Source organism: Herpailurus yagouaroundi, unplaced genomic scaffold, assembly GCF_014898765.1.
Source record: "Herpailurus yagouaroundi ecotype Mexico unplaced genomic scaffold, PumYag 28, whole genome shotgun sequence".
NCBI lineage: Eukaryota > Metazoa > Chordata > Mammalia > Carnivora > Felidae > Herpailurus > Herpailurus yagouaroundi.
Window position 1 is genome coordinate 76,593,918 of NW_024412376.1, and position 22,562 is coordinate 76,616,479.

The 22,562-nt window shown below is 35.9% G+C and overlaps 1 protein-coding gene across 18 annotated transcripts in view; it reads left to right on the forward strand.

Moving 5' to 3' along the window:
• The window catches only part of COL25A1 (collagen type XXV alpha 1 chain), a 470,156-nt gene that overhangs the window by 346,931 nt on the left and 100,663 nt on the right, over positions 1-22,562 (forward strand). For all 18 annotated transcript variants that reach the window (XM_040476457.1, XM_040476443.1, XM_040476447.1 and 15 more), the window contains 4 exons: positions 535-642; positions 3,194-3,229; positions 18,084-18,110; positions 20,336-20,380. In XM_040476457.1, the coding sequence (XP_040332391.1) occupies positions 535-642; positions 3,194-3,229; positions 18,084-18,110; positions 20,336-20,380 (216 nt within the window). The remainder of the gene's footprint in view (positions 1-534; positions 643-3,193; positions 3,230-18,083; positions 18,111-20,335; positions 20,381-22,562) is intronic.

A 22,562-nucleotide genomic window follows, 5' to 3' on the forward strand; every position in this document is an offset into this window, starting at 1 on the left:
TTTTTTTTTAATTAAAAAAAAAAAAAAAAAAAAGCTTAAGTTATATCCAGTAATAGATCCAGTTTCCAAGCTCTCTGGCTTTGGTAATTTGTCAATTATTATACAGTTTGACAAGAGCCTGTACGTTTAATTTTGTAGGTTATGAAAGAGCAAACACATTTGTCCAGCTACAAATGCAGTCATTTTATTAAATAAGGTGAATATAACTGATGCAGCATTGTCACCAATTAAGTTATGCAGAACTTTTCTAACAGCTCTGAATATCATGATAACATACACACTATTTCCAAGAGCTGTGAGTGCTGGTTCCTGAGCTGCTTTGATTTTAATAGCATCTACTCAGCTCACCCAGCATGAATATTTATTTGCTCCCTGCTGGCAGGCAAATTGCCTATAGGCTTCATGTTTCTGATTGTTCTGGTTCTTTTCATAGTGTAAATGTGGATTAGATAATACAAATTTAAAGTGTTGAAAAGAAGACCTGGATCTTTATCTTTCATGGTCACTGTTGGTCTGTTTGCTTCTCCATTGTAGGGTGACCAAGGGCAGGCTGGGCCTCCAGGACCTCCAGGCCCTCCCGGCCCAAGAGGGCCTCCTGGGGACACAGGGAAAGATGGCCCTCGTGGAATGCCAGGAGTGCCTGTGAGTTGCATTTTGGATCCATTCGTTTTAAGGGTCAGCACTGGGATGGAATGGGAAAAGGAGGGGCCATGGGAGTAGGGGGTTGTAGGAAGTGGGGTGATAGGAAAGTCCCCAAGCAGAGAGGGTGCTGCCAGCAGGATTCTTCTTTACCACTCAATCCACCGGGAACCCACATGAACCACAGAGAGACCTGGAGATGGAAACTGAACTGGCTTTCGGGTAAGCCTCAACAAGTCCATGATTCCTGATCTCACTTGTGTCCTGACTACCTTAGAACACATGAATGTGTTTGGCTTACGTGGGAGAATAGCTTGAAAATATAGGTGCGAGATCGGGAATTCTCCAAAGGATCAGTGATAGAGAAAATAAAGTCCCATATGATTTATGGAAGGCAAAGGAGGTAAATCTTTTTAATGTTTACTGCCTTGTAAATCACTGACCAAAAAAAAAAAAAAAAAGGAAGAAAGAAAAGAAAAAATGTTAATAAAACAGTAATATTAATGGTTAAAACATCAATAGGCATGGTTTGCATATCATTTGTCCTTATTAATAGAAATGATTTAAAAACAATCTCAATACTTAGACCTAAGTACTTAGTTACTAACACTACATAAATGGTTTGATTCAGTAGAGATAACCCAATAGTTCAAAGAAATATATGGCAAGGTTAAACATTTTTACATTTATATTATGGCTTCAGGACTTGAATTTCAAATTTATTGCTGAACTAATTAATCTATGTATCTATTGCTTTGACTTAAATTATTTTCCTGAGTGTTTTCATAGTACAAATCATGAAAACATTTATCCGCAACGTAGAAAGTTTTTAAAACTGAAGGCAACCAAAAAGAAAAAAAAATCAGCCATGGCAATTAATGTTTTGGTGTATTTTATTTTTATATTCATATGTTTATGTATTTTTTTAATAAGTGGTTCTCTTTGTAAGAATATAGAGTACTTTATGACTTTTCTGAGACAGCTTTCTTGAAAGTCCTGTTTCCCTCTCTGAACATGGCTGTAAATTTGTCATATGAAATGTAGGATTGACTCCCAACCTATTATTTCCTGGTCTTTAGGACGGCTTTCACCGAACCATCAAAGGTAGTGATTCCATCCTGAAATTGTCTTCACAGTTCTCACCTTTTTTTGGAATGATATCCCAAAAGATAGAGAAAGCACACCTCTAGGGATAGTTAAAGCTCCCCCAAAGAATTGCTGGTTGCTGACAAAGATACCTTGAGTGTTTCTTCCACTAAGAAGAGTAGTTGACATCATTTTGATGGTACAAAATTAGATCATTGGATCTTGTATATTCCTCAAGGTATAGATTACTTTTAAGAAATAAGATAAAGGTAAGGTATGACAAACTGTAAATAATTGAAAAACTATGTCATCCTTTAAGTGAACATAATTCATTCATCTGAGTAAGAAATAAGAGCTTTTTACACAAAGGTATGAGCAAGGTTTTTAATTCCACAAAGGTGAATTGAACTGGATGTATAGTCTCAGAGTTAATTTTTATATACGATGATAACCACTAGAAAAAGGTTTTACGGGGGCGCCTGGGTGGCGTAGTCGGTTAAGCGTCCGACTTCAGCCAGGTCACGACCTCGCGGTCCGGGAGTTCGAGCCCCGCGTCAGGCTCTGTGCTGATGGCTCAGAGCCTGGAGCCTGTTTCCGATTCTGTGTCTCCCTCTCTCTCTGCGTCTCCCCCGTTCATGCTCTGTCTCTCTGTGTCCCAAAAATAAATAAACGTTCAAAAAGAGAAAATTTAAAAAAAAAGGTTTTACGAAAACAAACTGAAAGTACTCATTTTTAAAGTCCAACAACTTTTATATATATTGGATATGACAAGACTGGTTTTTCCAAAAAATATCTGTTGCCAATGACTATCAATATAATAATATGACAATAAAACATAATAAGGAATTTGGTAGGAATCTGAGTATTAGAAAACTATGATAGTGGTATGATATAGCACAAATTCTATGTATTTTAGCATATGCTATTAATTTTAATAAAACATATCACTTCAGCCATCATTAATCCAGGAAAACAAATTCAAAATCAATCTCTGCACATTTTATTATTTAATGTACTAAGAGCAATTATCTCTCTATCCTATATATGGAAGTTCTGAGTTCTCATAAAGAGGCCAGATCATCATCTTTATGTCATCATGAACAGAACATAATAAATGTTACTGGAATTACAATTACAATTAAATATTTTTCTAGGACCCTTTATTGACTTACAGTATAACCATTCCTACTAGTTTTATTTAGAATACGTTCTTGGCATAATTCTTAAATCTCTGCTGTAATCTAGACTCACTTTATTAAATCCTAAAATGTTTATAAAATGAATTTGAAGGAAGAACACTGGCTTTCTTTTCATTGCATTGTGTTTGCATTCCTCTATGTAGCCTGCAAAGTATATTTGACATTCATGCGTCCCTGTGGGTATTGTGAAAAAGAAAAAAAAAAAAACAATTAAAATGGCTTTTTAATGTTTATAGCATTAATAAATATTGTCACTGTTCTTTTTTAAGGGTGAATCAGGGAAACCAGGAGAACAAGGCTTGATGGCAAGTATCTTAATTTATTTTTCTATACTAAAAATAATGGAAGTCCAAATTATTCAAAAGTGTGGTCAAGATTATATGTAACAAATGTTATCATCATATGACTTATAAGGAAAAGAGTGAAAATTAGTAACAATGGAAAAAGAATGTGGCCTGTCTTTTATGAAGATCACAAAGCAGCACATCCACAGAACTGACCGAGAGGAAAAAGTAGGAGATTCCAGGTGGGAGGAACGACGGCAGGGAAGGTCAAAGGACAGAATATGCTTCGTTCAGCCGCTATAAAGGAAGATTAAGTTCAGGGATATGCCTATTAGCTTAAATAGGAATGAATTTTCAAAGGGCTCAGGTGTTGCTAATCATGAATTAGTATAGTGAAACTTCCACAGGGATTCAAGGAGTTTTTGTTGTTGAAGGGCTCCACCCAGAGAGAGAAACAGTTGTGCCTTCTTGATCCCTGTCATTAAAAAAGATTATGAAATGATTCCACATGGACTTACCCGGAGACATGCAGGTCCCGTTCTTCATGATTTGTTTAGCCTTTGCCAGGGAAAGAGTCATTGGAGCAGCTTGCTGAGCCTTGAAGAGTAGAATTCCTTCAACCTACCTCTCCCTGTCTCTTCCCTGCTATCTCTGGAGCCACCTTTCTGACCTATTTTATGACATGAGCAACATTGGGGAACACAGGTTGACATTCTAATAACCCAAATTCCAGAGGACAGCTATGTCTCACATTCGTCCTGGATGCAGTGATCACAATTGACTTGATCGTGTGTATTCTACACAATTTGTGGCACACAGACGCAGGTGTTTAGGGTGTAACGTTTATTTTACAAAATAAGTTAGCTAGGTCCTAATGCAACTAACACACAAGCATACAGCAGTCGGTCAGGAATTAAAACAAATGTGCGAATGGGTTAAAGGTTCAAGACTTCTCCCTGAACAGGATGCCTTCAACAGCCCTCCTGGGGAGAAATGTCACCGAGCTGTAGTCCTAGCTGTGGTGGAGGTGGCTTTGAAACATCGCTGGTGAGATGAAAGCACCCTGGAATGGAGTCTGATCCACCCCACCCCCCTGCCCCCGGAAATTCTTTGTTCCCAACATATAATACCAAGATAGTGAATGGATACAGATGACTTGAAGGTGGACGAACTATCATGGCTTCTTGAAAAAAATAAAATGAAAGAAACACAACAAAAAAGATAATGTGTAAAAATTAAACAAAACATATGTCATAAGTGGCAACTTTGAGTACAAGTACAGCATTGGTTCTCAGGGTCACAGGGTCACGGGAGTGAAGGATTCTTAGAAAACTATAATATAGATTTTGAAACTGCTTTAAGCAACTGAATGCAACTGTAATTTCTATCCTGGATGATGCTCAAAACATATTCCTCCCAAACACTGTTACATTGAAGGCTCCTTGGGATTCTCAGGAGCCCATGTTTGTCCCCAGGTTTGCACATTCTACTCAGATTTTTATCATTGCCACTGGCTTTCTACCTTGATGCCCAATGCATCGTCCTAATACACAAAATTCTAAAATAAAATGGATATTTTAAAAATTATAATCTTATCTTCCTTAAGATATATTCTAGAATATACTATGTGAATCACAGTTTAATGTCATTTCCCTACAGTTCCTAGCTTAATGTCATTAAATATAAATGTTCCACTGGCCCTAAATGAATTATGTTATTATCTTAGTTTGCTTCAGTTTCCCATTTCATATAGCAACTTTTCAGACGAAGATGATCCCAGACATTTTTTAAATAAATTTTTTCTTCTTTTTAAACTCTTCAGATTTAGTTCATATTCTCATTTTTAGAATGCAGCTAAGAAACTTGATTGAAATCACAAATGTTCAAAGGATATGTGTAATGTAATGATCTTCTAAAGTGCTGTACTGTTTTTAAAGATACAAAACTTTTTTAAAAGAAAACTTCCATTATATACATAATGTATATATATGTATTGGGATACATATATATAATGTGTATATATATACATATATATAAACAAATCAAATATATACATATAAACAAATCTCAAGTATATATCTCAGTGAATTTTCACAGTGAACATAACTATACAACCACAAACCAGAGCAAGAAGTACAATGTTAGCAAACCCCTCTCTACCCTCCAGTCACCATCTGCCTCTTACCAAAGGTCACCACCATCCTGATTCTGCCACCATAGATTAATTCTGCTTGCATTTGAATTTTATATTAATAGAATCTTACAGTATATACACTTTTGTGTCTGGCCTCTTTCGTTCAACATTACATTTGTGAGATCATCCACCTCTATTTTAATAGCCTTCACAGCTGCTTAAAAAAAATTAGGAGGAAGAACCTTACTTCCTTGACCTACCCCGTTAAAACTACATCACTCAAATAGCAGTAAATGAATGAATAGTCTGTCTGACCTTGGGCAAGTCACTTAACCTCTAATTTCTCATCCGTAAAGAAAGGATAATAATACCCTCTCTGCCTCCCTTATAAGGTTGCCAAAGACAAATGCAATAAATTAGGGGAAAGCACTTTAAAATACATAACGAAGAACTATATGAGTGTGTTATTATTATTATCACTCAGTTGTTCCCCCTAGAGTAAATTACAGGTGAACATGGATTTATATAACAGATGTATTCCTGTAAAGTTCTGTATGAATCAGATTTTCATAAATCAACATATCTTAAATGTTCTGGGGAATTTTGCTATTTCAAGCAATCCTATTCAGAGTCTTTTTGTGAAGCAATATAATCCTCTAATTCCTCTTCCCCTCTTAAAGTGAAATATTTCTATGGTTTAAAAAGCTATCGTTTTTTAAAAAACAGTTATATTTGTTAACTTAAATAGCACTTATATATTTTAACCTGTATCAAAGAAAGAAGATGATACTGAAAAAATAATAGTTTTCATGGGAGAAAATTTTCACTGGAAATTATCTTTGTTTTTCCTTTTAAATATTACGTTCGTGTGCACACACACACGTGTGTGTGTGTGTGTGTTGACTAGAAGTCTGGTAGGGAGAAAAATACATTGCCTGAGTAGTTCTGGACTCAAAACTGTTTAGGGGAGTGAATGACTATAGACTGTGATCTCTTTTACTGATCTGTAACGTGTAGGCAGTCATTCCTAATTCATCTATCTCACTGGGTTCTGGTGAGAAGCAAATGAAAGAGCAATAATATGGAAATGCTTTATGAACTACAAAGAGTTCCATAAATAAGAAGTATCACTGTTAAGATGAATCCCTGGTGACATAACTTAGCATACAGAAAGGCCACTCTATGAAATATAAGGGCTAAGAACCGTGTGATTACAGCTATCAGTTACATTGCAGCGTATTAGATACTGTGATCGATAGTGCAACTTATTCCTTGGGTCCTATTTGCTGTTACCAGTTTTTATTTTTGGCCTTCTCCTATCGTCTTACATTATCAATTTTTCATGACAATCGCCTTCTCATCCACAAGTTAAAATAAGGAAAGGTAACAAACAGCATGGCTCTCATCTTTTCCACAGTATGCAAAACTCACTACATTTATCGGTGTGGGTAGTGGAGGAGAGGGTCTTGAGAGGCACTGGAGAATTTCTCAAAATGTAAAATGTCTCTGATGATGAAATGAAAAAAACTAGGAGTGTTCTAAAATTAGCTCTTACAAAACCGTTTATGAGTGTGTCAGGTGGGGAATTAGTTTTCATAATCCAGGATATATATTTTATATGGCAAAAATAATCATCTGAAGATTAACAGCATCTCTGATAGAATAAAAAGGGCCTGCAGCAGTTCCACATTTATTTAATCCTGCTGTGCATCTATTCTGTAAACATGACCTTCGGGTTTTCTGAGAAGTTCAGGATGAGGTTTCAAACACAGACTCTTGAGTTAAAATAAATTGGACTCCATTTAAATAAGAAGAAAACCATTCTAGGTCATCAAACTAGACCCTAGAATCAAAACGAGGACTGACCACAGTTGGAAGCTGCAAAGTTGTGAACCCTAGCACAAGTGATCTTTATTTTTCAAGTTTTTCAGAGGTTTAAATAGCTGTTAAAATCATATTTTTGAAATTATCTTTTCTTCTGACATTCTTACTGTTTTCTTCTTTGGTAAATAGTGGTAGGAGTTCTCAAAAGCATAAAAGATAGATATGCCAACTCATCCCAATTTCCTGGAAATTATTTTTTGGTCCAAAGTGTCTACATCCAAGGCTTTATAGACCAAATCACTTTTCTTACTCTGAAACCCTTTCCTCCTCCCTCACTCTCCTCCCAAATATATGCAAATTCCGTAGCATATCCATTTGTCTCTTTCTGAATTATGAGAGTACTTAAAATGTCACTCATTGGTTCCTGGTAGTGTCAGAGAGTTCAAAAGTCAGAAAAAATTTTGCGGTTATTGTTCCTTAAAGTGAAATTTGGACTTATGTTCTGAAGAGGTTATCGATATTTTCAGCGTATTTTAATTTTGCCTGAAAACACATTTAATTCATTTGGCTCAAGTGAATATAATGCATTTTATGTTAGCTAATTACATAAACATAAATAATTGCTTCTGCTTCAATTAAAATAAAATTGAAATAACTAATGTGTGAAGATTTGCTTTAAATATATTTAGTTGTAATGCATTGCTCTCCCCCATCTAAAACTCATCATTTTACTTTGCCAGCTGTCTTGATCAGCAGGATGGCAGACATGAGAGACAACAGCAGACTTCTCTTTGTGATTATAATCTCGCAGAGAAAGCAAAACCCCAGACCTTCAAATCACAAATAACAAAAATGACCAAAACCATCCTTAGGATAGTTAGCTACTAGACTAGATTTTAACAATGGAATCTTGTTCAGTAAAACTGCGTTTAATTCCATTGTGCACACTGCCCTGCTGGGATGCCTTAGCAACCGTTCTAATGCTTTATTATCCTCACTTAATCTGATTGTCCGTGAAGTACAAGTAAATGCCACTCTAACAGAGTCCTTCCCATCTCCATGGTGTTTTTGTCTAGAGCCTGTAATGTTTGGTTTTCCAAATGGACCAAGATAAAGTAGACAAGTAATACCTCCTCCTCCCAGTGCTGTTGCACAGCCCTGTCCAGTTGCCCAACTCAAAGGAACTCACTGTGAATTCCTGTGCCCTGGACTTCTACAGAAGTGTCAAAAAGTCACGTTGGTGTGGTAATAGAGAGTGACGTTTGACTTGTCTTTAAAGCTGGCTCAGTGTTTTAGAAACAAAAAATTGACTTTTGAAGGAGCATTTTCGGTAGTGGTTTAAGAACACAATCAAGGGGCTCCTGGGTGACTCAGTCAGTTAAGCATCCGACTTTGGCTCAGGTCACGATCTCACAGTTTGTGAGTTTGAGCCCTGCATCACTCTTTGCTGACGGCTCTGAGCCTGGAGCCTGCTTCAGATTCTGTGTCTCCCTCTCTCGCTGCCCCTCCCCCTCTCACACTCTGTCTCTCTCTCTCTCTCTTAAAAATAAACATTAAGAAAAAATTTTTAAAAAGAACACAATCAAGTAACATAAATATGAAAAGATAGTCTCCAAGGCTGAATACATTACTGTCTGTATTCTTCTCTCATTTCTTTTTTAAACAACCTCTAGGATGTGCATCAGCTCTATTTTTAACCATTTTACACTGGTTCCAGATAAAGGTCTAGTAAGCTATATCATATTAGACAAATTAAGATATCTAGGTTTTAGATACCTCATCTGTAAAAGTGGTGAGACTAAATGATATCTGAGTCCTCTTCCATATTTGAAGTCCATCATTCTATTCTGTTTTCATTATAAATGCACAGATAAATATTATATAGCCATTTAGCCATATTATATATGCACATCTATATACTCTATAAATAATTAGATACAGTAAACAACGGTCATGTATTAAGTTTTAGTGCATTTAAGTTTTAAGGCTTTAGTAAAGCCTTAAAAATGGTCTCCTTCAATTTATAATCAACCTCTCTAGTTATCATTTCTTTTAACTTTAGGATCCAACATACTGTAGAGCTATACGAACGCAAAATGTCGTTCTTGTATGAAGAGATTAATGAAATTCAAATCTCTTTACCAAATTCTGTTAGATTACCAAATTTCTCTGTTAGATTAAGAAGAAATTTCTCAAATAAACTTGCGTCCATATAAGTCCTGTGCCTAACATCTGCAGATTAAGGGCAAATGTGCAAATTTTAGGGCAAGAGTACACATGGAAGCCCTTATACAATGTGTTGAAATATTTAACAGGTATAAACCAAATTAATAAACTGGCAAGTAAAATATGTTGTCCTGTGACCTTCACAGGTATGTCCTCATAGTGACTTGAAAAGTTCAAATGTGGAACTGTTGCAGTCCTTGGAGATCCAAGGCAGAGTGTGGTAGCATGCAGAGAACTGTGCCCCAGCTCTGGCCTCTGAACCTGGCCTGCTCCCTTTCCCTCCTACACCTACCTCATCCTTCAGCTTTATGAGACTGGGGCTTTCACCTGAGGACATTCTGGGATGTTCACAGGATCAAACTATATCCACATTCCTCAAAATACTTTTTCTTCTTCCAGTTTATTGTGCACACCGGTGGTGTGGTTCACCTTTGGAAGAACAGACCCGAAGTAGAGGCAACTGTGCATAAACTGAATGACCAAATGATATGAATCAATGAATCGATAACTCAAGTACTAATACAAAGGAGTCACCTTTATATTTTTCTCCTAACCGGTGTCATTGCATACCAGGAGTAGGAGTAGGCGGGATAAATCCAACAGAATCACTATAAAACTTCTTTTTCTCCTTCATCTTCATAAATTCATTTGTGTGTTATAGATTATTTGTATGTCTGTGTTCGTGAGTATGTATGGTATAACTAAAAGACTGATTTTCATGAAGATAGTGGAAAAGTAATTGTATCAACTTCTAGTCACACTATGTGGCTATTTGTAAAGTACAGTGTAAAAGAGAAGAAATCTTAGGAATCATCTAATATTTCACTTCACAGATAAAGGGATAACATCAGAGTGGTTAAATAACTTGACCAAGATCACAAAGCAGTCAGTGGCAGAATGAGGATGGAATTCAGTTCACCTGACTGTGTTTTATACAGTCTAGATTTGTAGTTTGTAATATAAGTGTGGCCATTTAAATTTAAATTTAAATTAAATAAAATTTTAAATCCAATTCCTAATAATTGCACTAGCCACAATTCAAGTGTTTAGTGGCCTCTTGCCTTAGTGGTTACTATACTGGATCTAGCAAAATAGACCACTGCCATCATTCCAGAAAGTTCTGATGGACAGTGTTGGTCTAGATAGAAAATAAGCCTGAATAGTAGATGAGTATATATTATCATCCTAAATTTATGTCCTCCTTCTGCTGATCATGGGATATTTAAATGTTAGCAGCTAGTGTTTCTCAGCATTGTTGATTTAAAATAGGAAAAGCACTTACACTTTACTCAATAGAAATATTTTTTTACTGAGTGTAGCGTACAGTGATAGGCCTTTGTGAACCATAAATTTGTTTCCTTTATAGCACGCTAGGGAAGTGTGCTTAATCACAGAGGGCAGAGGAAGCCTGTTAATTTTTCCTTCTTTCCGGGTCATTTCCATTTTGAGTTCAACAACAAGAAACAATTTATTAAATATTTAGAAGGGATGGAATGAGCTAATTTCAGCTCTGGATATCTGGTGAGAGGTGATAGAGTCTCTGTTTTGGGACCTAATCAGAACACAGATTCTCAAATACCTAGCTTTGTCTTTAATCTGAGGTGGTAGTTAATGCTCAATATTTAGTCTTGGGTCCTGGTTTTGTTAACCAGTGAAAAAAATGTATTACTTCTTTAATTTCCTGAGCTTTAAGAGACCTTCCTTACAGAGGTCATGGCTTCATAATCTTGAGAAACACCAATAAATGACTCATCCCTTTTACCCCCAAAACTCAGCACATGAGATGAATAAGTCAGAAAGAATTTATTCTTTTTAAAAAATAATTACTCCATTTAAAACTTTTAAATCAAATATTCACAAATTTCTCTAAAGACATGCCATGTTATTGATAGTCTCCAAAGTAGACCTGTTTTTAGAGGAAATAATGGAAATTGTTTCATAATAAGAATTTGAAATATAATAGAAATTATGGAATTATATATATAATTGACCCAAAAATCCCAGATACTTAAAGAGAAACCACTGCCTCAAAACTGGGAACTCCTTTCGATGATAGAGGTATGGTGGTTTGAGTGGTAAAATGGTGGAGGAAATCCAGTAAATGCAATTTAATAATTTTTATATTCATTAATTCACTCTTTCAATTTAATCACTATTTACTTGCTAGGCCCTGACCTAGGTACTGAGGATGTAAAATATATGACCTGAAGAATTTGCTGCCTAGTCAGATAGATTTTATAAATATGTGAAATATTAAGATATAGCCAGTTGAAATGTGCTAGAGAAGCAAAGAGGATAAAAACCAGCTCTGTCTGGGTGCCTTGGAGAAGTCTCACAAAGGAAGTGAGTTATGACTGCTGAGCCTCGAAGAATTATTAAGAACTTCACGTGAAGACTAATAGGAGACTGCTTGGGAAAATATACATGATTAAGTGTGACTGAAGACAGAGTCCATGAAAGACTCAAAACAAGATATGAGGCTCTCCCATCTCAGCACTATCCCCCTCTTCCTTGTTTATGCTGTGTTCCTTCATACCCAGTTCAACTAAATCATTGGCTTTTACACTGAAAACATTTCAGCACACTCTCTTATATTCTAAACATTTCCCAATAGTTCCTAGTTTGGCATTTCCACACACTTAAGCTATGAAATCTGAATCTTGTAAAACATGACTTGAATTATACTCCAGACATACATATAATAGTGGCTAGAGTTTATGCTTCATGACCGCCCCTCATCAAGCATCCAGATAGAAAATGGAATTTTATATATCTGAAATGAATTCTTCCTAAGACAGATTTTCATTGTTTATTTCAAATTTCCTCCTACTCCTTATAAACCAGGCTAATGTGTTTTCTGATCTTGTGATGCATTTGACCAGGTTAATATTTTTCAAAAAGTTATAATTACAGTCTTTTATAGCACGTCCCTGAGAAATTCTGATACTAACATTTTATGACTCCAGAAGTTAGATGATATGTGTTATCATTCTTCCCTATAGAACCTGACTTTAATGTATTTTCTTCATTTCGCCTAACTTTTATTAAATCATGGAAAAATTCTTAACTCAAAAAGGAAATAATTTTAAATGGCTTAATAGTTTAGGGCTTCTATCCTCCCCTTCACAGATGGACCACCTCTTTCTTGTTCCCTGTGTTTTTTATTACAGAAGCTGGTTGTATATTCTTGTATCCAGAAATGACCAGCAGCTTTCAAAGCTTCAAATTTTACTGTTAGCCATCAGGGACACAACAGGAACTGTGTCCGCCCCCTGCTCACACAGAACATCATTTCCTAATAGCAGGCAACCAGAACTTGCCTTGAAACACCTCCCAAGAGGCAACCCAAAGCACATCATTTAGAAACTCTGCATCCTGTTTAAGTAATTAATACCTCAATCAAATTTGTACTAATGTCGGTGGTGTCAGAAGAATTCATTAATTTTTTTTCCATTCCATTTCATTTCATTTCCATTCCATGATCAAGCTTTTTTTTTTAATTAAAAAACTTTTTTTAATTAAAAAGTGTTTTTTTTTTAATTTTTACAAACTGGAAAGTGCAGCCAATGCATAATGGTTATAGATACATCCATTTCTTCACTGTGTGCTTTGAAGATTAACTTAAGTTGATAATTCTAGCTATGGTTTGCATCATGGCTCTCTGAAGTACATTAGAGGCCTTGGACCTACATCCACATCCACATCCACAACACTTTCCGTATTAATGAGACTGTATAACTAAGATGATTTTTGCTTGGTTGTGTTAATGTAGAAGCCATGAACTGAATTCCTCCACTCATTCTTGCATTTAGAAGTAATCTCGAGGCTATTAGAGTATACCAGTAGTGTTAGAATGACTTGGGTAAATGCCAGGGCGAAAAATCTTCTCATGAACATCTTGAGACACTGTTGTCTATGGTACACGAAAAATTTGTCTTATTTTATGTATTTATTTATTCCTATCATTTTTATTATTCTCAAAGTAAACACTGTTGTGCTTACAAAAACCTATAAGGCCATACAAATATGATCTCCCTTCCCTGTCCATATTGCCACCTTCAACTACCTACCTGTAGCCTGCTCAGTGTTCTTTAAACACACTTAGCCTGTGCCCATCTCTTGGCTTTTGTACTTGCTATTCCCTTGCCTAGAACATTCTTTTCCTTTCTAGATGCATGCCTCTGCCTGACCTCCTCCAGAGCGCTGTCCAAGAGACACTTGATCCCTGAGGACTTCACTAAGTACGCCCCACACTTTACAATACTACCACATGTACTTCTCCTAATCCTTATTCCTGTTTGCTTTAGCACTTAACCACTTGACACACTTTATATTTTACTTGTTTATTTGTTTATTGTCTTTCTCCATTCACTAGAGTACGAAGTCTAGGATGGCATGCAGTTTTGTTTATTTTGTTCTCTGCTATTTCCTCAGCACCAAGAAAATTGCCTGACACTCAGTGGGTACTAGAAAACTATTAAGTGGATGAATTAATGAATGCAAAAGGATTCACTGAGCAATTACCATATGCCAGCTACTGTGCATGACAGAAGACATTTAGTGTGAAGAAAGAAGTAACCAGACAATTACAATACTGTTGGTAAATTCTATGAAGGAAGTGCTGTCATAAGGGTGCTTTGGAAAACAAAAGAAGGGAACCTAAGCCCATGCGTGGGAGCAATGAGCTCTGAATGATGGAATGGGTAAAGAAGAGAGGACCAACAGAAGGAAGTCCATTAGGAACAGACAGCCAGTGGTACAGAGTTGCAGAGATGCGAAAGCATGGCTCGTGTGGGAACCACCACTATTACAAAAGCTCTGACCTTTCTCAAAAGCTATGGAAAGCCATTGAAGGGTTTTCAGCAGAGGAAAGGTATGAACCGATTAGTCTTCTAGAAAACTCACTCAGGCAGCACTGTAGAGAGAGGTGGAAGGAGACGAAAGGCTGATTGGCCCTCAGGTAGACGCCCATCAACTATGTGGGAGAGAAGAGGGTTTGAACAAGGGCATAGTAATACAGCTGATGGAAAGGGCAGGATGGAGTGATTCTTGAGTAATTATCTGATGGGCTAGGAGCAGGAAGACTAAAAGATCACTCCCAGACCTGAATAACACACTTACTGGTGAAGGCAATCACCAAATGAGGACTATCATATTTCTTTGACTTACTTGTTTACCATAGTCTACCTATTTTACATGATCTTTATATATGGAATCTAGCAGGGGTGAAGGTAAACAGGAAAGAATATCAAGTGTGCTGTCTAATTTATTTCTTGTTTATAAGTTTTGCATAGCTCTCCATGGTCTCTTCCATAGGATCACAAAAACCTTGGTTTAAATTTTTTTCTGCATCTAGATGAGTGATGTTATTACTCCGCACTTAGAATTTTTCAATGGCTCACTGGGTTTTTATCTTTCAAATACATCACCTAGAACCTGTACCTAAACGAGTGTATTTTAAGGTTTAAATTACAGTTTTAACACGTTTGTAGTTAAAGAAATACAGTTTAATATGTAGAGATTCTATATGTTGTGCAGTTTTTAATCTTGAGACATAGACACAGAAATTACTTTGAAAAATAGAAGAGATGAGATTATTCCCACTTAAATTGGTTCCTTACAAAGCATATGCAGATATAAAGGTGCCCACCAAGAAAATATCTAGAAAGCAACACTTTATTGATTAATAAAAGTAGAATTAAAAATATTGACCCTTTAGTTTAGAAAAATTGATTTGATCCAAACACAAGTCATGGAGATAATAATAATGGAATTATTTTTAAAATCTTAAAACACTAGAATAATTGGCTTTAATTTAGGAATCATAAAAGCACTAGTTTGACTAGTAAGTAATGAACTTACGACATTTTTATCTGAGCCATTATTCCAATGACTTTTGAGCACACTGAAAATATAAATAAGTTTAAGAAGGTTAGATGGTTAGTGAATGGTTCTATGGGATTTTCCCATAACCTTATTAATTTATATTTATAGTCAAAACCAGAAGATTATTCAAATGTGAATGTCTTAATCAACTGGTAGCAACATATTCTAACTTCAAAATCAATTTTTGATCAGTGAAGCTTCATTGGTAAAGTTAAATTTAATGACCACAATGTCACAGATATATAATGAGATAATTAACTAAGGAAATTCAAAACACATACATATAAGCAAAATCTTGTTCAGCAAAATAACTCTTTGGGGTGCGCTCGTGCCCATGTACGTGTGTGTGTCTATACTTACTCAAATGTACGTCTGTGCCTTATATCCAGTTCCACTTTATTCCCACTCCCCTGCTAGTAACAGATGACACTCTCCTTGGCTTGCTACCATTTTTCCTGCCAGTGAATTCAAAGGAATATATGCACATTTTTGGTAGCTGAGAATATACCCTTGGCAACGTAGTTATGAATAATCCACAAGACATGTATTCACAATTCAAAGTTAATGTTACATTTTTAAAACTGCTTTTTTTTAGAGTTTAGCAAGAATAGAAATAATTTCCTAACTGTGAAGAAAAAGTTTTTATTTATTTTCTCTATAGCTATCCTTTGATTTTCATGAAATACTGTGTTGAAATAGACAATTTAATTTTATGGATTTCACAGTTATGGGTAGTCTTTCTAAATCTTTGATTTAATGTGATCATGCAACAGAGACAATATGCGAAAATACCGGATATGTTAGTCTCTAGTTAAAACACTTGATTTCGGAATTGCTCTGATTTCCTTTCCTGGGTTGTCCATCAATGTACCAAATTGTCAGCTGTACTGAACAATATTTTTTCAAGTGGCAAAGTTAAGTTTAAATGGGAAACAAACCTTTTTGAATTGAACATATACATTCTCAGTCTAAACACTGAATTAATGCACCTTTTGTTATATGATTTCCTTTCTAACGTCAACATTTTAAGAAGTGAAATGCCCTGGAGACGCTTGGGAAAATGGAATGATAGACCATGATAAAACCCAAATCGTCTTCGACTGTCACATCTCCCAGCACTACAACTTCCAAATTCTGCCTTTACTTAGCATTAGCATTCACTTCCCAAACAATTTACCCAAGTGAGGGATGATTAAACCTGTTTATGTACTAAGGGGAAGGAACTGGTTTGAAGCAGGAGGCCCTGATACAGATGCAGGGATAATTGATGGAGAAAGATCCCCTAGGACAGAGGCAAGGATGGATTCCAGAGTCTACTGGATGAATCTTCCCGCAGAGGAGTGTCTCTTTTCCCTCTGACATAGGAAGGAGGTCCACGTGGGTTTGGATTGATGAGAGACACGATTTTGAGGGAATTTACACCTGATAGCCTCTGTTTTCTCTGCAAAATCTGAAACAGGGGAAGTTTTAAATACAAGGAGTGAGATAGGGAAGGAGTATGTCTGACCGCACAGATAATGCCGGATAACAAGCTCATTAAGAGGCTGGTTGGTTGAGTAAATAAAAAAGGAACATACAAAGGTGATATTGCACAGTGCACTTTCAATAACCTACAGCTGATTTTATGAGGAAATTCTTATTCTTCCTGTGAGGATTACGAAATAATTTATGAGGAACAGATTCTCTGAATGTTCCTAAACATTGTGTATTTTTCATAAAAACTTATGAATGACTAATTCTCCCTCTAATGTGTACTCTCGTGCTTTCTTTAATGTTACAGAATATGACTTAAGATGCTGACTGTCTGAAATATCACACATTGAAAATAGGCTAGTAATTGGTAAGGTATAATGGAATACAGAGCTTGTTAACATGAAATGATAGAGTAAGCCAGCATTATAAAAAGTATAACTGTTAAAATATACTAAAATTAAAAGTGTTTTTGAAAGAATTAGAAAAATGCTTAATATTTTTTTTATTTAAAAATAGACATAAATAGAGTTATAACTGTGTATCTTTGTGCTCTTTTCCACCATCCCAAAATTGTGCCTTGTTCTACATTAATTGAAAAGGATTCCAATGCTGACTTTGTGGTTGAAAAACTGCCAAATCTGAGAACTGCCATATTTTCACTTTGTATGTAAATTTCCCCGTTCATCTTCCTAAATATCATATTCTCCACCCCCCCCCAGCCCCCCGTATGGTAGGTTATCAACAGCTGACCACATCTTTTGTTCCTTTTCTGGTACACCCTAGGTGCTACAATTGATCTTGGCATCCCCTAGTTTGTAAACCAGTTTTTGTGTAGGTCAATTGGCCACATTTCATAAGAGGAAGAATGGAGTAAAACATGTTTCTTTGTGATGCTATTCAATTATTTCCTTTGCAAATCCGCTTACCGAAGTTTTGCGGATGCAGAAGTCAAATAACGTGCCTATTTGTTGGGGAACCGCACTGCATTTTAACTGCTTCTGGCAGCTACATCTCCAGCCTTCTAAATGAGATTGATGTGATAGATTTTCAGGTATTTGAAGAAACAGATGCTTGTAACAGCAAAGGTTCTTTTTTTAAAGGAAAAATCAGAATCTTATTGCATATGTTTAATGTTCTTCAAAAGAGAACAAGAGAGAAGAAAAGACCTATTGTGTACTTCCAACCAATAATTTTCGTTTTCCTCGATGTACAAAACATCAGCATATTTCTGCACAGCAAAGGGATCCTTTGCAGACTACGACAGTTTTAATTGGTCGTTTAAGTTTAAATGGTTACATTATTATATTAATTGAATAGTTTTTCTTTTTTTAGGGTCCTCTGGGGCCTCCAGGACAAAAGGTAGAGTATAAACAGTACTGGGGAAGTAATTATGTTCACATTGCCTAATGGCTAGCATGAGAGGTGAATAGAATTAGCTACTGTAAAGCCATGCCGAAGCAATCTGGTTTGTGCATTTTGCTTTCTAAAAATACAATCATATAATGTGAGCCATTAGATTTCTAATCAACTCCATTATAGAAAATCCAATATATCCAGAGTAAATTCTTTTTAAGCCGTCTGCCCCGATTTTGTAGGTTATTGAACTTTTAATTAAAATAGTGGTAAAGCATTGTGACAAAACTTAGAATTTGAAGGGTCAAATGACATTGCAGATTGAATGCATCATCTTGCTCAAATATATTATTACCAAATGACCTTAGCACTGACCAGAACAAAAGATTTACTTGTTTGGTGACTGTATTCGATTGGCCCACCAGTGTTTTCCTTTGCTTAGGTGACTTCCTGATTGTCATTTCTCAGTCATCAGAATTCACCATTACATTCTGATGGAAAGGGTCTAGTGCTTCTAAAATAACATCAGTACTACAGTAGTAAATATATCAATAGCAGGTAGATGGCCCACTGCCAACAAAATATCGCTAAGTCTCCATTCCCTGTTACAACTCCCACCTCACAATGGGGGGAACAGGGATATTTAACCTGCAGAAAACTAAAGAAAACAATTGTGTTACAACAGGTGGAAAAGTGATTATTCTTTATCTTTGGAATCCATCAAAGATAGAGACTTCTTATCCCCCAAGTGCTGGGCATGTGGCATCTGTTGAAACATAATCCTACAAACCAAGTAAAAGCCAATGAGTTGTGAGACAACTTGTGTATAAGAACACTTTGTCCTGTGCAATAATGTCTCTATTAAGCATGGTGTGAAATTGTAAAGCTACCCTAATCCACATGCAACCAGGATAAAATTACTGCCTGAGGCTTCAGGAAGTCTTTTAATGACCCACTCGATATAATTACCAAAAGCACTAAGGAACTTGCTATCTCAATTTGTTTTGCAAATAATAACTATACATATTTTTTCATAACTATGTTTTTAATAGACTTTCTCTCTCAGAGCAGTTTCAGGTTTATATTTACTCTTTTTTAAAAAAAAAAAACCTTTTCCCATTATTACTAAAGAAATTTAATATTGTACATCAACTTAGGAAAATCTAGTGTGAGACAAAGAATAAACACATTTTATTTAAAAATGGTTTCTCCACAGCCTGAAAGGGAAATGACATCACTATTTTAAAACATTTGTTGGGGCGCCTGGGTGGCTTAGTTGGTTAAGCATCCAAATTTTGGTTTTGGCTCAGGTCACGATCTCATGGTTCGTGGGATTGAGCCCCACATCGGGCTTTGCGCTGACAGTGCAGAACCTGCTTGAGATTCTCTCCCTTTCTGTCTGCCCCTCCCTGTGCATGCACTCTCTCTCAAAATAAATAAACTTTAAAAATAAAGTAAAAAATAAAAATAAAAACATTTGTTAATGTTTCTATATCCAGGTAAATGTCATAGATTTTTTCAGGTGACATTAGGTTTCTTATCCTCAGTTCATCCCACCTGTGTCCAACCATTCATAATCACCCATACACATGTGCGTCCATGTCCCAGTGGGCATGCACATACACACACTTAACAATATTTGATGTACGGTTGTGTTATTCCTACTCCCTGTTTAACATTTGTAACACCTTTTCTAGTATTTAGGTGACATATTCACACTCACATGGCTTAAATGTACTCCCTGAAAGTCTGGGAGAAAATGCTTCAAATACAACAAACTTGAGTTTACAGTATGGATCTCCTTTTTGACTAATTATGGAACAAGTGATTATTTTTTTAATTACCTTTTGTGTTATGGTATTTAAACTCATGAAATTCAAGAGTTACTGTTACTGCTAGGTTTTTAAACCAATCTGTTTCTTAAAAGCACCCAAGTTTAGAGCCAGATGTGCTTCTGATCACTGTAGATCTCAATTTGTGATGTGAATTTCTTTAAAATCATATTAGGGTTAAGTGGATATTTGGAAACATGGTTAAATTTAACTGCATAGTTTCTGGGAATGTCTGTTTACATTATATATTTGAATACAGTGGATAAGATCTGAAAAACTTAGCCTCCCACACATGTTTTAGCAAGGTAAAGTTATGGCTGACATAACTAATAGAATATAAATTTAGACTTGAAATATTTTGTGATTACATCTACTTAATTCAATCATGTCTCTTCTTAGGGTTCTGTTGGAATGCCTGGAATTCCAGGGGTGAATGGTCAAAAGGTAAGTTCTATAGAATATTTTTGATGATTTTAGGGGGTTCAAATCACAGAATTATTCTAGTCGGTAATGTTAGTAAAAAGTTTACATACTTATAAAAACATGACATATGCTTTTGAAATATGGGGACGTTATGGTGCAAAAGATCAAACTAATTTAATTTCTAATGATACAGTAAATAGAAACTCTTAGAAAATTTTCCATTTTACTTTGATAAGTTTTGTAGGAGATACAACTATGTCTCTCTTATAAATATACATGGAATAGGAAAAACTTTTTGTTTAACATTAATTGTGATAAAATATGCCCAGATTATTCTTGTCATGACAAAAGTAACATGTATTATTTCCTTCATTAACAAAAGTTATTCTTACAGAGGGAGCCTATTGGAATATTCTGAATCTTGGAGCAACCTCTTTTTACTGTTAAGAAAAATTAGGATTTAAATAGATTTGCCAAGCTGTGGTAGTACACTTTTATTGTTCTGTTAATAATGAGGGGAAAATAAAATAAGAAAACCCTGCAACTCTACATAGACGTGTGTGTGTGTGTGTGTGTGTGTGTGTGTGTGTGTGTGTGTATCTATTCCTGCAACATACTTACTGGTTGGACAGAGAGCATCTAGCATCATCCCACAGGTGGGTCTTGCTCCCCAACAGTTCTGACTGGCTTTTCAATCTAAAATCTCTACAGAGACCAGGAAAGCCATAATGGCGGCTAACAAAGCCAGTCTACCAGGAGCCAGGGAGCTGAACTAGGGACTTTCTTGCCTCCCTCAGAGTTTTTGGACTGGCCCTGTGAAATCTTATGACCCATAAGCTGTGTTCAACAGAGAATTTTAAATCCATGCACTCTGGATTAAATTCTGAAAGCATAGTGAGCCCAATGCTTACAGACAGAATAGTCCTATTAGTGACCTTTCCCATTTTGTCCATCTTTTCTTCTCTAATAAGACATTAACAATCACTATTTAAAACCTATTGAGTGGCTAGCAAAAGGCATGAGTCTGCCACGTAGAGGCCACATGAATTTTGGCCAAGTCCTTGAATTCTTTGGCCTCAGTTTCCTCATCTATAAAAGGGAGACAATAACAGTTTCTACCTGTTAGGGTCAATATGAGGATTAAATGGTAAGTAGACATGAAACCCTTATGACAGTGTTTGATTTTATAATTAAACTTTTCCTTCATTTTATTTTAACGAAATCCTGGAAATTTGACCTGTGTCTTAAAAGAGGCTTGCTGCTTCCAGAATTACTCAATTCCTAGTGAAATTAATGTCCTCATCCAAAGCTTATGGTATCCTTTAGTCCACAGCCAAACACTGTGCAGCTATCAGCACTGAACTGCCCAGGTCACTGCTCTATTTTCCACTTAATAAAATGTATGTCTGTTTGCTTCACAAATCCTGGTGAAGAGCAAAGATTAACTTTCTATTTAGAACATTGCAGATCTGGGGCGCCTGGGTGGCGCAGTCGGTTAAGCATCCGACTTCAGCCAGGTCACGATCTCGCGGTCCGTGAGTTCGAGCCCCGCGTCGGGCTCTGGGCTGATGGCTCAGAGCCTGGAGCCTGTTTCTGATTCTGTGTCTCCCTCTCTCTCTGCCCCTCGCCCGTTCATGCTCTGTCTCTCTCTGTCCCAAAAATAAATAAACGTTGAAAAAAAAATTTAAAAAAAAAAGAACATTGCAGATCATGGAAGGAAACATAAAAATTTGAAAGTATATTCACTCTCAGATGGATTTTAAAATTACTTAAGTCAAGATAATATTTACAGAGGACAAAATATAGATATAACAGAAATGTATTTTAAATTGTAAAAAACAAAGCTTGTACACCTAATGTTTTGCTTTCTCTTCTCTGCTTTTCTTTTTTTTCAACTTTGAGGCAATCATGAAAATTTATAGAAACCTTTAACCTGAAACAAAACAACTTTAAAACTGTCACATATATGTTTATGAAGACCACGTATTCTTTATTTTTGCAGAGGAAATATGCAATTTCCTTAGCAAGAGAAAGGAATGTGACATTTTCTTGTCCTAGTCACCAAGTTTAAATTATATTTCAAGGAAATAGACAGTTAATATTTGCAGTTTTATGTCTTGTTATACATCTTTGTGGCATTTTAAAGTGTTTTCTATAAGGCCTAGGGAAGTTAAATAATTTCACACTTTTATTAAGGTATTAG